At 34.9% G+C, this 13,319-nt stretch overlaps 1 protein-coding gene and 1 long non-coding RNA gene across 2 annotated transcripts; both read left to right on the forward strand.

The window, feature by feature from the left end:
- Positions 1 to 1,496: 1,496 nt before the first annotated feature.
- On the forward strand, positions 1,497 to 2,535 carry LOC112776498 (uncharacterized). The gene is made up of 2 exons (XR_003190007.2): positions 1,497 to 1,643; positions 2,174 to 2,535. It is a non-coding gene; the product is annotated as an uncharacterized lncRNA (long non-coding RNA).
- Positions 2,536 to 5,802: 3,267 nt separating this feature from the next.
- Positions 5,803 to 7,242, forward strand: LOC140182102 (uncharacterized). The gene is made up of 4 exons (XM_072228209.1): positions 5,803 to 5,904; positions 6,009 to 6,173; positions 6,258 to 6,434; positions 6,520 to 7,242. Exons 1-4 carry the CDS (start codon positions 5,803 to 5,805, stop codon positions 7,240 to 7,242), a joined length of 1,167 nt encoding a protein of 388 aa, XP_072084310.1.
- The last annotated feature ends 6,077 nt before the right edge of the window (positions 7,243 to 13,319 follow it).

A 13,319-nucleotide genomic window follows, 5' to 3' on the forward strand; every position in this document is an offset into this window, starting at 1 on the left:
TTTACATAGGGTGGTTAAAATAAAAGTTCCATTTTTACCAGATGCCATGTTAATTTAAAAGAGTTTGTTTTTGAGGTTTTTAGACATTATATTGACGTTTAGAACTTTTTTTCAACGGCTTATGATGTTATGAAGAATGGACCGAATATCTGCTCTGCCAAACATATACTTCATGACATTCTTGCAAGGTTGCCAGAAAAGATGCTGCTATGACTAGTGTTTTGTCAAATGAATGGAGAGACACATGGTATTCATTTCCCATATTATCCATTGCGACAGAATTATTATTGGTTCTTATAGTCCTCAGATAATTAGCAAACTAGACAAACTAATTGGCTATGTCACGAGAAGATTGTTGAAGCTTCGTGAGCAAAGCTAACAACAAAAGTATTTAAGCTCGACATGAGGCAGAACACAATAACTATATGTCCCATCATTTTGATCTTTGGATGAACATGGTTAGCGAAAATCGGGTGGAAGTACTTTGAGCTTTGCCTCCTCTACTTTGCCCCCTATCTTGTTCGCATATGACTTACCACGTTGTGTCTTTGAAGTTAGATCTCTTACTAAGTTGGTGTTGAAAGGAAAAATAACACTTACCAATCATTCTTCAATCATTCTATCAAGTTATTTTCACTGAGAACACTATTTTACGTGAGCTACTCGTTGAAGATAAAGGATTATTGAGCATCTCATTTCTCACTGTCCCTGCTTGAAGATTTAACTGTATATTGTTGTTTAGTATATAACAGGAAGAATCCATTTGAAAACGAAAAATTTGTGGAATCATTATCTTGCATGGTCTACAAAAGCTAAGGAAGCTGAAATTCAAGGATAAAAGAGTATATATTGATGCTCCAAATCTTGAGAACTTATGTTATGCATATGGTCCTTTCTATAATTTAGAAGTTCCCTCAAGTTGAATTTAGACAGTTTCACAAGATTGAGATGTTTGCGGCTGAGGAACTCCAGTATTACAGAAAAGTGGTTACTTGATCTATTTCATAATTCCCTTTCCTTGAGCATTTGGAATTGTGTTCTTGCAATATGTTAGAGAGAATTAATATTCGAGTGCTCAACTCATGATCTTGGAGGTTAACTCTGACTTGAAGGAGGTGAATATTGATGCTCCAAATTTATTATCATTTGACTATTGCGGAGATCACAGAGCTATTTATCTTTCCTAACAAGTTCTGATCATTTGGTATTCAATGCCTCTCCTGTCCATGAATTTAGGCATGGTTATTATAGCTTGAGGGAATTTATCCAAAACATTAAACCACAAAAGGTTTTGGCATCACTCTCCCTCTCTGTCTATCATTCGAATGGGGTAAGTAGATTCACTAGCTAGCTAGCTACTTGATTCATTCATTGTGTTTGCTTGCATATCTATGTTCCAATTCTATTTATTTATTTATTTGCCTTTTATGCATCATGATTTATGTAGATTGAACAGAATTGTCTGAGTAATACAGCAAGTTTTCATCCATTCCTCCTGTATCAAATGCTTGGAATTGGACTCTTCTCCAAATGAGGATGAGGATCTTTATTTCCATTATATGAATTGGTTGCTCTCTTGTTGCTGTCCAAAAACTATTTCATTCTTCTTTCAGTATGATTATGGCATGAAACCATTCACTGTGGTATGCTTATTAGTTTTTTCGTTGTATCAGAATTGGTTTGCCATTAATGTTTTTACAATATTTTCGTGAACCACTCACAACCTTGTATCAATCAAGGTTCTGAAAATTAGATCGTTCATTATTGAATCGGTAAAACTGCATGTTTAAATATTTAATTGAAGTTTAATCAGAATTGAATTAGATATTATAATAATATATTTTGTATAATATATATATATATATATATATATATTATATATATATATATATATATATTTCAAAAAAAATCTTTTTTAAAAATAACTTCTAACAAGTTTTTTTCCAGTAAAAATTTGAACTGATTCAACTTATTTAATGTTTTTGACTTTTTTATTGATTTTTATCGATTTTAAATCAGATTGATCAAGTGACCAATTTTTGATTAATTGGTTAAACCAACTAATTTGATGTAGTTTTCAGAACCATATTATTGATTCTCAGTTAACAATATATATATAAATGGTGTGCAGTGTCTCTAACTAACTATATTTGTTGTTTTGGGAACACAACAGTTTGTCTATGAGTTGCTGATGGGCAGAAAAAAGCAGGAGTGGTTTGACCATTTTGGTGGTACAAAGTGTTGGTGGCATGACTTGAAGATTGTCAAGGTCACATACTCTTTTAACGTTGACGAGAGCTTGACTTTAAGAACGCGGTAAATGCAATATTATTGTCAACTGATGACCGGGAATCTGTTAGTTTTAGCTTAGAATTGTAATATTCTTGTTATCAACTTTTACACATTCCTAATTAGATTTACAATTTTGGTGTTACCACTAAGCAAGATTTGGGTATTGTATTGAGTTTTTTTTTTTTCAAGTTTTTATACTTACACCAATTAATATTTTATCCCTTGTTGATTGTGAGTTTTATCCATCAAACGCTATAAATTATTCGTCTAAAATTTTATAAATTTTGGAAACAATATGATATTTCATCCATTTATTCTTAATTAAAATAAATAATATTCGGATGGTTTTTTTATATAGATTTTATAAAATTTCACAACAATTTGGTTCGGTATTCTTTTTAAGGAAATACAACTAATTAAAGTCATTCAAAATTTTTATCATTTTGCTATCTCTAAACATTTACCTAAAGAGTGAATTTTACACCAATAATATTTATATTTAGTTTCTATTTATCTTGAAATTTTGTTTTGTCAAATTTTATACCAACTTTTTATTTTTAAAATTTATATTTTTTCAATAAAATTTAATGATTCTATTTGTTATTATGCAGTATGCATGACGAGAAAAAGGATAAATATAGAGAAAAATTTTATAGAGAAAAAATTTTAAACTACTTCTGACAATGAGGTTCTCTATAAAAAAATATCTTTTTCGTTTTTTATCTTTATTTTTATAAGACTGGTTAATTATTATGTCAATATTTTCTCTCTATACAAGATATGTTAAACTATTGATTTATCCATTAAAAACTAATTTGAATTTACAAATTTTTTTATTAGAAATCTCGTTATCTTTTAATGATAATTGTCAAGGCCGTTTAGTTTTTATTTTTATTTTTTATTATCTTTTCAAATACATTAGCTAAATTTATTGGATAAAATTAAGAAACATTAGTGATTTTTAAATTATTTTTACTTATAAAATTAAATAAAAGATATATTAGTGATTAATGTGTTACATAAATATGTTTTAAAAAGAGATCATCGTCAGAAGAATTAACCAGTCTTACAAAATTTAAATATTAAAAACCAAAAAATATATATTTTTTTTTGTTTAAAAATCTCGTAGCCTTTTAAAAAAATTACTAAGTAGCGGATTAAATATTCACTCAAAAATATATAAAAAGACAGTTGAACTAGCTTTGATGGCAACTAGATCAGTGTAGTTGGCCCTAGTCATAATCATCCCTTCAAATACCATGATATAAATAAGAATAGCAATTTTTATATATATAGGCCATAACCTGTTCTAGAATTTCGTAGTCCTTGAAAAAATTATCAGGTCCAAATTGGATATTCATCCAAAAATATATAAAAAGACAGTTGAACTAAGTTTGATGGCAACTAGATCAGTTGGCCCATAGGCCATAATCATCCTTTAAACACCATGATATAAATAAGAATAACAAATGAGGTTGTATATGCTTGGTTTAATGTTGTAGGTTTTGTGAACTTCATGGTTTTGGTATAACTTGAAATGGTTGACATGGTCTAAGTGTGGCTGCTGTTTATGTGGAAGGCGTTAGCAGCTTGTGTTTATGAGGAAGATGTACTATAAGTTATGATACAATGGCCAAAAAAATGGAAAAAGAGTAGCAAATGCAATTAATTTAATTTGAATTTTCCTACCACTTGTAGAGGGTAAACTTTCATTCCTATAGCAATGCAATCAATTTAATTTGAAACTTCCTACGTAGAGAGCAAACGTTCAGAAATATTTTATAACCTTTCAAATCAAAAATTATTTGAATAAAATTGTAAAAGAAATAAATTAAAATTCTGGTATACGAGACTCTTTGTATTTAAAATCTTCATCGACATTTTTGAAAGGGTAAGTATGGTTTTGTCACAAAAGTTTAGCGCCAGAATCGAAATCGTCCCTTTCTAATTTTTTATTTAAAATCGTCCTTAATGTTGCATTTCTATTTAACATCGTTCTTTCTAATAATTTTTTTTTAATGACAAATCTACCATTTTCAACGTTAGTGTTTCGCGCGAAACACTGATGTGTTCAATTGGATGAAACCCTTAACGTTTATTACAACACCCTTTATTCACACGCTTCGTAAACCAAACCGATTACATTGTGCCCTAACCCAGAATCAGAAAGGACCGAAGGTGTTGATGGACTGAAACTGAAGAGAGGAGGCGAGATCGAGCAACTGGAAGGAAGGGACGTGAAGAGTCGCTGAAGCATTACTGATAAGGTTTGCGTAGGTATGATTTTCCTCCTTCTTTTCAGTATGGTAGCTCTCGTTGCAGTGGTTAGTATCGGGTTAGATTGTTTAGGTTTTGGTGGTCTGTTTATGGTTGAAATGAGGCCATGTGTATGGAGACTAGGATTAGCATCGTTGTGAAATAGGAAGGTTCGTGTGTTTCATCTTTTAAATTAATTTCTTTGTGTTGTTGTATTCTGTTTCAGGGTGTTGTAGAAGACAATGGGTTATTTTAAAGTGAAGGTCTACCATGGAGGATGGTTTACTTATAAGAACGGTCCATTACAGTATGTGGGAGGAGAAACAACAGTGATAGAAGAGATTGATGGTGATCGGTGGTCTGTATTTGAAGTCTATACTGAGCTAAAGCAATTTGGTTACGTCGAGGAGAATATCCCATCGTTGTGGTTCAAGGATCCAGCAGATGAAGACATGGAGAAAAATCTGAAATTGTTTAAAAGTGATGCGGATTCCATTGCCATGTGTAGAATAGCAGAGTTGAGAGACCATGTAGAGTTGTATGTTGTCCACAAGGTTCAGGACGAAGAGGTGTTTCCTGATGCTGGCTACATTGATGTTGGGGATAAGATGGGATGGGTGACATTAGTGAGGGGCAAGAGCTAGTTCTGTATGGTGGAGTAGATGAGGGGCGAAACCAATCTGAACCAGTTGCTGCTGACTCTAGGGCAGAGGACGACAATGAAGTTGAGTATGGTAATTCTAGTGACAGTGACAGTCTCGATTCAGAGTATAAACCATCTGGAGAAGAGGACGACAGTGAGCATGATGTGCACTTTACTGATAGTGATGATGAGCTTGATCATGAGGTAAGTGGTTTCAAGATGTGAATGTGATGAGTAAAAAACCCACGGATGTGAAAAAGAACGCTGTAGCAAATGAGGACTTTGAAGATGCTGATGGAGGAAATAGTGATGACTTAGATTTGGATCACCAGGTTGGGGCTGATGGGTCTGATTCGGAGCATAAGGGTTTGAGGTTTCCAGTTCACATGTTTCAAAAATATATGAATCAATACAAATGGGAAGTTGGCACAGTATATGCATCTCGGGAGGAGTTCAAGGACACTGTGACTGCTTATGCTGTGCATACCGCAAGGGCAATCAGATTTAGAAAGTGTGATTTGAAGAGGGTTAGGGCTGTTTGTTCGGGTGATTGTCCTTTTTGGGTGTATGCTGCAAAAATCAGAGGTGAGGAAACTTGACAGCTACGCAGCATGAACTTGACATACACATGCACACAAGCACACAGGGTGGAGATTTTACACTCGAAATGGCTCGGCAAGGCGTTTAAGAAGAAGGTTGAAGCAAATCCGAAGGTGAAGATAAGGGAGTTGGTTTCGAAGCCACAAAAAAGTGGAACTTGACTGTCACTAAGTCATTGGCAAGTAAGACCAAGCAGATTGCACTTGATCAAATTCAGGGAACCTTCCGAGAGCAGTATAAAAGGATTTATGACTATGGACAGGAGCTAATGAGGGCAAATCCAGGATCCTCAGTTCGCATACAAGTGCAGAGGTCCCCAGATATTGATAATGAAGCACCAGCATCATCCATGACCAATTACTTCATCTTTCAGAGGATCTGTGTGTGCTTGGAAGCATGCAAGCAGAGTTTCTAGCATTGCAGGTCCTTCATTGGCCTAGATGGCTGCTTTTTGAAGACACCCCAGGGAGGACAACTGCTCACTGCAATTGGTTGGGATCCGAATGATCAAATGCTTCTGATTGCATATGGGGTTGTGGAGGCCGAGACGAAGGACTCATGGACTTGGTTTCTAAGTCATCTTGCATCTGATGTTGGGCTTGAGAAGATGAGAAGATCTACTTTCATGTCTGACCAACAGAAAGTAAGCATACTTCACTAATTTTACAACATGAATTATAACAATTCAATTCTCCCTAATTACAAGCTCCTTGATTTCATGAGTGCAGGGTTTGTTTCCAGTATATCAAGAGGTTATACCAGGAGTGGATAATCGGTTCTGTGTGAGACACTTGTACAGCAACTTCAGGAAAGGTTCCAGGGTTACATTGAAGAAACTGATGTGGAAGTGTGCTAAGGCGACTCACGGGAAGGATTGGGAGAGGCACATGGCCGAGTTGAAAGCTGTGAATCAGGAAGCCTATAGGTACCTAATTGCTATCCCTCCTAGGTATTGGTCTAGATCTAGGTTCACTTATAACTCTAAAGTAGATACACTGATTAATAACATGTCTGAAAGCTTTAATTCTGCCATAGTTGATGCTAGAGAGAAGCCTATAGTTACGATGTTAAAGAAAATTAGGGTTAAACTAATGACTAGGTGGGCAAAAAATAGGGAACTTGCACAGAATTATTCAGGAACAATCTTACCTAGGATTAGATTCAGGTTGGAGAAGAGATCTAGGTCAGCTAGGGAGTGGCGGCCATACTGGTCTGCAGCTCAGAAGTATGAAGTTGTGAACGGTTTAGACAAGTTTGATGTAGACTTAGGCTCCCATGAATGTTCATGTAGAATGTGGCAGATGAGTAGCATACCTTGTATCCATGCTATTAGTTGCATCAAGTTCAAGGGACTTGAGTTAGAACCTTTTGTGGATGGCTGTTATAAGAAAGAAGCGTACATGAGGTGCTATGACTCAATCATACAGCCCTTGAATGGAGTAGATCTTTAGGAGAGAACAGCACACCCTGATGTTATGCCTCCCTCCTATCGAAGGCCTAGTCACAGGCCAGTGAAAAAGAGGAGAGCAGCTGCTGGAGATGAAGAACAGAGCAGCTGCACTCACTTATCAAGGAAGGAAGAGAGACAAAGGTGCTCTATGTGTGGATCTGTTGGACACAACAAAAGCAGATGCCCTAAACCTATTGAGGACTTGGTATGATTTTTTATTTGTCTTCCTTCTATTCTTTGGTCTGTCATAAGCATAATATTGTTATCGTAAATTTGTATATGTTTGTGTGGCCCAACAGTCAAAGAACAAAGGAAAGCAGCAGAAGGGAAACACCAAATCAAACCCTCTAGCTGCCAAGGGAGGAAGGAAGACTGCCTCTTCTCAGCCCATTCCCAAGCAATCTGTCAAGAGGAAAGCTGTTTCAGCAACACACCTACCAACTTCAGCCCAATCCAACAATGCAGCACAGCCATAAAGGCCTAGAGACAGGCCCAAGGGAACTACTAAGCCCAACTGCTCAACCCAACATGATCCACAGCCGAACAAGGTTGTCAGCCCAATAAGTTTAGCACCTCCTTCATCCTCATCACAGCCAGCCACCAGAACTCTTCCTTCATCTCATCCTACCCTTACCACATCCTCAAGCCAACCTGTTGGTCACTTCTCTGCCAGGCTTTCTGGAGTACCTCACATTTTTCCAAAGAAACTGAAGTTAATGGCAAAGTTGCCTCCAAGAAAATGGGGATTGCTTTAGGGAAATGAAAAACTTAGCATCCTATTGTCATGATTGTATTTTGTGCATGTTGGCTTATTTTGAGTTATGTTTGTGTTAACTTCCTGGTAATGTCAGTATGACTTGTTAGCTCCTTTTTTTTGTGATATTTTACCTATGAGCATCTATGTGTTATACTTAATTGCTGGATTGGACCAGCCAACCCTTTTGGGATTACCTCTGGGTGTAAAACACTTTTTATTATGCATGTTACTATGACATTTACCATATTCAGTTGAGCTTGTCTTTGACTCAAGTTTGTGATATTGTTATGGAATTACTCAGTAATGGAAATCAGGTATTTACCAACCAGAAATCATACTCACATTTCAACAACCAACCATGCTTACATAATTGTCATTTATACATGTTGAAAGCCATTTCAACAGAACACATTCAGGGAAGTCACCTAATAATTTACCAACAAAACACATTTCAACAGAACACATTCAACAAAACCATTCCTAACACAATTTACCAACAACAACAACAGCATCATACCCAAACACCCTTTTCATACCAGGTTCAATGGAATTACACACTTAGGCCTGGACATAGAAAAATTCTGTAGCAGCAAATACAGGAACCCAACCCACCCAAAAAACCCTAACACAGCAACGACCATTAACTTCCACTCTGCCGCTTTCATCCTTGATTTCAGGGAGGCAACCTTCCTCATTATTCTTGCAATTTCTAGGTTTTCCACCTCTGTCTCTGGCTCTGACCAACGAAAGAAGTTGCAGCCTTCATGCACCTACACAGAATCACCGTCTTCACTCTCCAATCCTCAACCCAAATAGCTCAATTCAGAAGAAAAGAAAAGAAAAAACAAATATCATAGTAAACACAGTCCCAAAATCTGCGCCCATAGTTCTCCTTCGTCCCCGAGGTTCGCAGCACCGGCCTCTCACCATGGGAACAAAGTAGCAACCTACCATGCGAGGAAGATTTGCTTCGAGACGAGATTGAGCTTTTGGCAGCCATGGCGTTCTCCCTCCACGAGGTGCGCGACGGTGGTATCTGCAGTAGTGGGAGATTCAAACCAATTTGCCCTTTTTTTTCGTTTACATATATATTTATAATGCTTTTCCTTTTTTTATATTAAACTGTTGTTCTAACAACTCCTAACGATGAAAAAGGCATTTATGTCCGAAAAAAATATAAAGGACGATGTTAAATAGAAATGCAACATTAAGGACGATTTTAAATCAAAGATTAGAAGAGAGACGATTTCAATTCTGGCGCTAAACTTTTGGAACCAAAACCATACTTACCCCTTTTTTTATTATTGGATTAAGAGAATATTCAATTAGAGAGTTTTTTGATGAAGAACTCAATCCTCGTATTGGTGTAAGATGGTTGAATATAAGTTAAAACAAAACATTTAGTAAAAAAATAATTATATTAAATATATATAACAAATTAGAAACTAAATTAATTATTTATATAAAATATATATTAAAAATAAAAAAATATTAAAAATTATTATAATTTGTTATTTTTTATTATCAATTAGCCATTAATATTTAAAAGTATGAGATAATATTGGTGGATTCTTAGACTAAAAAAATTAAACTGAAAAAATTAAGTTAATGACTAACTGATAACCAAAAATAATAAATTCTAATGATTTCTAATATTATATATATATACATAAATATGTAATAACTAATTTTATACGTATACATACTATTTTTTATGAAAAGAAAACATAGGAAGGACAAAGCAATCCTATCCTATAAGGCTATAACTATACTTGAAAAGAAGGTTTCTTCCATTGTGGAAATTTCACATGGCATGCACCGCATCCATTATCAAATTTCAATTCTTCTAATCATTGTTCTAATAATTATTATATTAATTATCATTGTTTACCTAGCATTCTCCTTATCATATTAATTAGTGAAAGTTTATATAGGTGCCCTGCTACTAGGATTTTTAAATTCTGCTAGAATTTGCAAAAAATTCTTATTTTATTAGTCAAAATCTCTAGAATGTTAATGATATTCATAATGACAGTTTCTACTGCCTCGCAGGAACAGTTAAAAGATAGATTGAATTATAGGAGAAACGGATCATAGTTTTTGTTGATGAAGATATCAAAAAGAGATTAGATTCATCTTCATGTACTAAAAATTTGATTAGAAGATTACTAGCAGACACATCATTCAGTGTAGGTATATTAGAGACTATTCTAAACATAATATACAGACAACTAGAAGACTTCCGTGATTTAGATTACGGAGGTAACAAATTCTAATTTTTCTTCAAAAATTATAATCTAAATCTAAAATGATAGAGGGAAGATTTATTGATCAATGATGCAGAATTCTCTCATATTCCTATATGGACACAACTGTTGGGTTTACCAGAGCAATATAAAATTAAAGAATTGGGAAGAAGGGTAGGAGAGACACTGAAAAAAGTGATGAATGTTGCTGTATTCTCTATGAAAGGAAAGGAGGAGAGGATTTTAAAAATTCAAGTCTTACTACACATCACAAAACCCTTAAGGAGGAAGATGAGAATCTCGAGAAACAACAACAAAATTATTGACCTTCAACTCAAATACGAGAGGATTGCTCAAAAAATCTTACAAATATGGCGTAAGGAGGAGAGGAAGAAGCGGAATGGGTAGCATGGCTAAGGGCAGACTAATTTGGTAGGTGAGTAGAGGGTCAAAAAGAAAACAACAACCTAAATCACTCCAATGATGCGCAGAGAGACATGCATAAACAGAAGAAACCAATTCTGGTTAATCTGATTAGAAAATTTGTAAGTCTCTGTGTTTAGGATCGGAAAAAGGTTGCGGACTGATTGAAACTGATTGAAGTTTATCCAAACTCTACCAATTCATCCTCATCCAAATGTAGGAAGGTTACAGAAGGTGACAATGCCACTTTGTCCAAGGCTCCGCATGATTAGTTCATGCTTACTAAGTTGGCCACCCCTAAGAGTACGAGCGTAGGCTCAGTTGTGTCTTAGGTGTCGGTCTGTAACCAGTTTCTTTGTTTTTCTCTTGGTAGACCTTTGTTGCAATAATTTGTGTATCTGTGATCCTTCTTTTGCCTAATTAAAATCTTTTGCTATGCTTTATTTATAAGTTAAGCTTATATGGCATCAATGATACACGTTTGCCTTTGTTGATTTTAAATTTTAATTCAATAACAAAGTGGCCCTTTCTAGCGTATTCACGAGATTCACATCTTTTACTACCATTGTTTGCAATCGTTTTATTGTTATACTGGTAAATTAGAGCCTTTTGTATGTGTGTTATTAATTTTACCATGTTGAAATAGGTATTTCTATAAGTATATGTGGCAGCAACAATAATTAAACCAATTTCATTAAACTATTGGAAGAAAAGCACATCTTTTGTTATAGAATGGACTTTGAATTAATAAATTCATAGTATCATTATCTGATACAAATATATTCTGCACTTAAAGTCATGTTTTCCTGACAAAAATACGCAACCCTACACTACTGACAACAACTCCACTCATCCTTGCAGTTATACTTGACAAGTGGGTTGAAGAGACTTGCAAAAATGCTTGGATTTAGAGCTGGTACCCTTTTGAGATTCACTGTCTCATCCTCTGATGAGTCCACTATGTATGTCAAGGTCGTCCAGAAATGAACCATTCACCCATATTGGTGTCTTTCATTAAAGCATGTTTAATTGTTCTCTAGTATTCTCATTTAGCTTCCGTTTGTTTTGTCTATGGATTGTGTCCTCTACACAATATGTTCTGCATATTGAATCAATGTTCCCATGTTTTCTACTACTAAGTAAGCTTAATTGGTGTCTATTGTGTTGCTATCATGCATATTTAAAAATATTATTATAGCACTAGATATTAGTCATGAAGAAATAATACATGCAATTAATCGTGATATTAATTGGATTCAAAAGGATTATATATTGGGTTTTTATTTGTAGCAACTTTTCATTTCCCTTTCCAAAAATACAAAAATCAGTCCTTTTTTTACTCTAAAAAACCTCAAAAATATGAAGGAGGACTCCTGCATTACATAGCAGTATAGCACAACTAAAAATGTCAAATGCCATAAGTTTTTAGAAACTGCTTCTTATATAGTTCACTAATGGCACTTATTTTGTGCATGCATCATATGTGTTAGGGTTCCATTTATATAAGATTTGTATGTGCATGCACCACCTCAAAATATACTGTTGTATTTACTCATTTTTGCTGTGTCCTTTACTCCAACTTAGCCTTTTTTAGTAACTACAATGCAACTTGGTGATGGAGTGCATGACATTGATCAACAATGTCGTGTGTTTTACTTTACCTCCCTATTGACCCATTTGTGGTATACACTGATCAGAACCTTCATTCAATGACTTGCTTTGGTTCATTTATGTCTTAATCTGGTGTATTTCATTTTTCAATAAATATGTACATACAGGTAGATCTTTTACCATCTTTCAGCTATATTAATATGTTGTATCTTTGGCATTTATGTTTAACAAATCATGCATGGTATTCCAAGCCTATTCTTTAGGAAATACAAAGAAAATTTAACACACACTATGCATGCACATAATGGATTCTAATTGGAATCATCTTAAGCTCAGGATCATTAAGAGGGTATAATACTGCTTATATTGTAGACGGGTTTCCTAATCTGGTTCATCTCTACCGCCTTCACATTGGAGGAACATTAAAGCCGAGATGCCTTTTCGATGGAGTTTTTTTATGTTATTAAGTGAAGGATCACAAATCAAGTTGGGTTGGTCTAGTAATTAGTTTACTAGTCCATTTAAGTAAGTGTCATGGGTTCGAATTTTGCCTTGTACATGCAGGAACCCATTGGCCAGTGACAAACCTTTAAATAGAGCTCAATACCAAGGTAGATGTACTTCTCAAAAAAGAAAGAAGTCAGATCTTCCTGGACAGGACCATGCAAAGAAAGTACAAGGTAATCATGCGACGACTACTAATCAAACTACTGAACCAGCAAAGGGTGCCACAAAAGCATGTAAGTGTCATTATATGGCAGAGCCTCTGAATATTGATCTCAATGGGGTGCCTCTTACGGAGGATGAGCAAAATTTATTGGACGAAGTTGGATTAGAAGACCAATGTGTTGACAAGTTTGTTTACAAGCAACTCGACAACAACAAAAAATTCGATCACTCAGTATCGCCAATTAAGTTTCACGACATTCTGTGTGTCTCTAATGATGATCAAAATGTCAAATTTCCCAATCAACCTGTTAACTGTGGTGGTTATAATGCAAATTCTTTTCTCCGATTAATCCTAACCATCTTTACACCAAG

Source organism: Arachis hypogaea, chromosome 19 (assembly GCF_003086295.3).
Source record: "Arachis hypogaea cultivar Tifrunner chromosome 19, arahy.Tifrunner.gnm2.J5K5, whole genome shotgun sequence".
Taxonomy (NCBI): domain Eukaryota; kingdom Viridiplantae; phylum Streptophyta; class Magnoliopsida; order Fabales; family Fabaceae; genus Arachis; species Arachis hypogaea.

Bases quoted from the DNA above. Each gene is read 5' to 3' on its own strand.
- LOC140182102 (XM_072228209.1), top strand. From the start codon at position 5,803: ATGAACTTGACATACACATGCACACAAGCACACAGGGTGGAGATTTTA. The intron at 5,905-6,008 runs GTGAAGATAAGG...GATCAAATTCAG, and splicing joins AGGTTGAAGCAAATCCGAAG to GGAACCTTCCGAGAGCAGTA. The intron at 6,174-6,257 runs GTGTGCTTGGAA...AAGACACCCCAG, and splicing joins TCATCTTTCAGAGGATCTGT to GGAGGACAACTGCTCACTGC.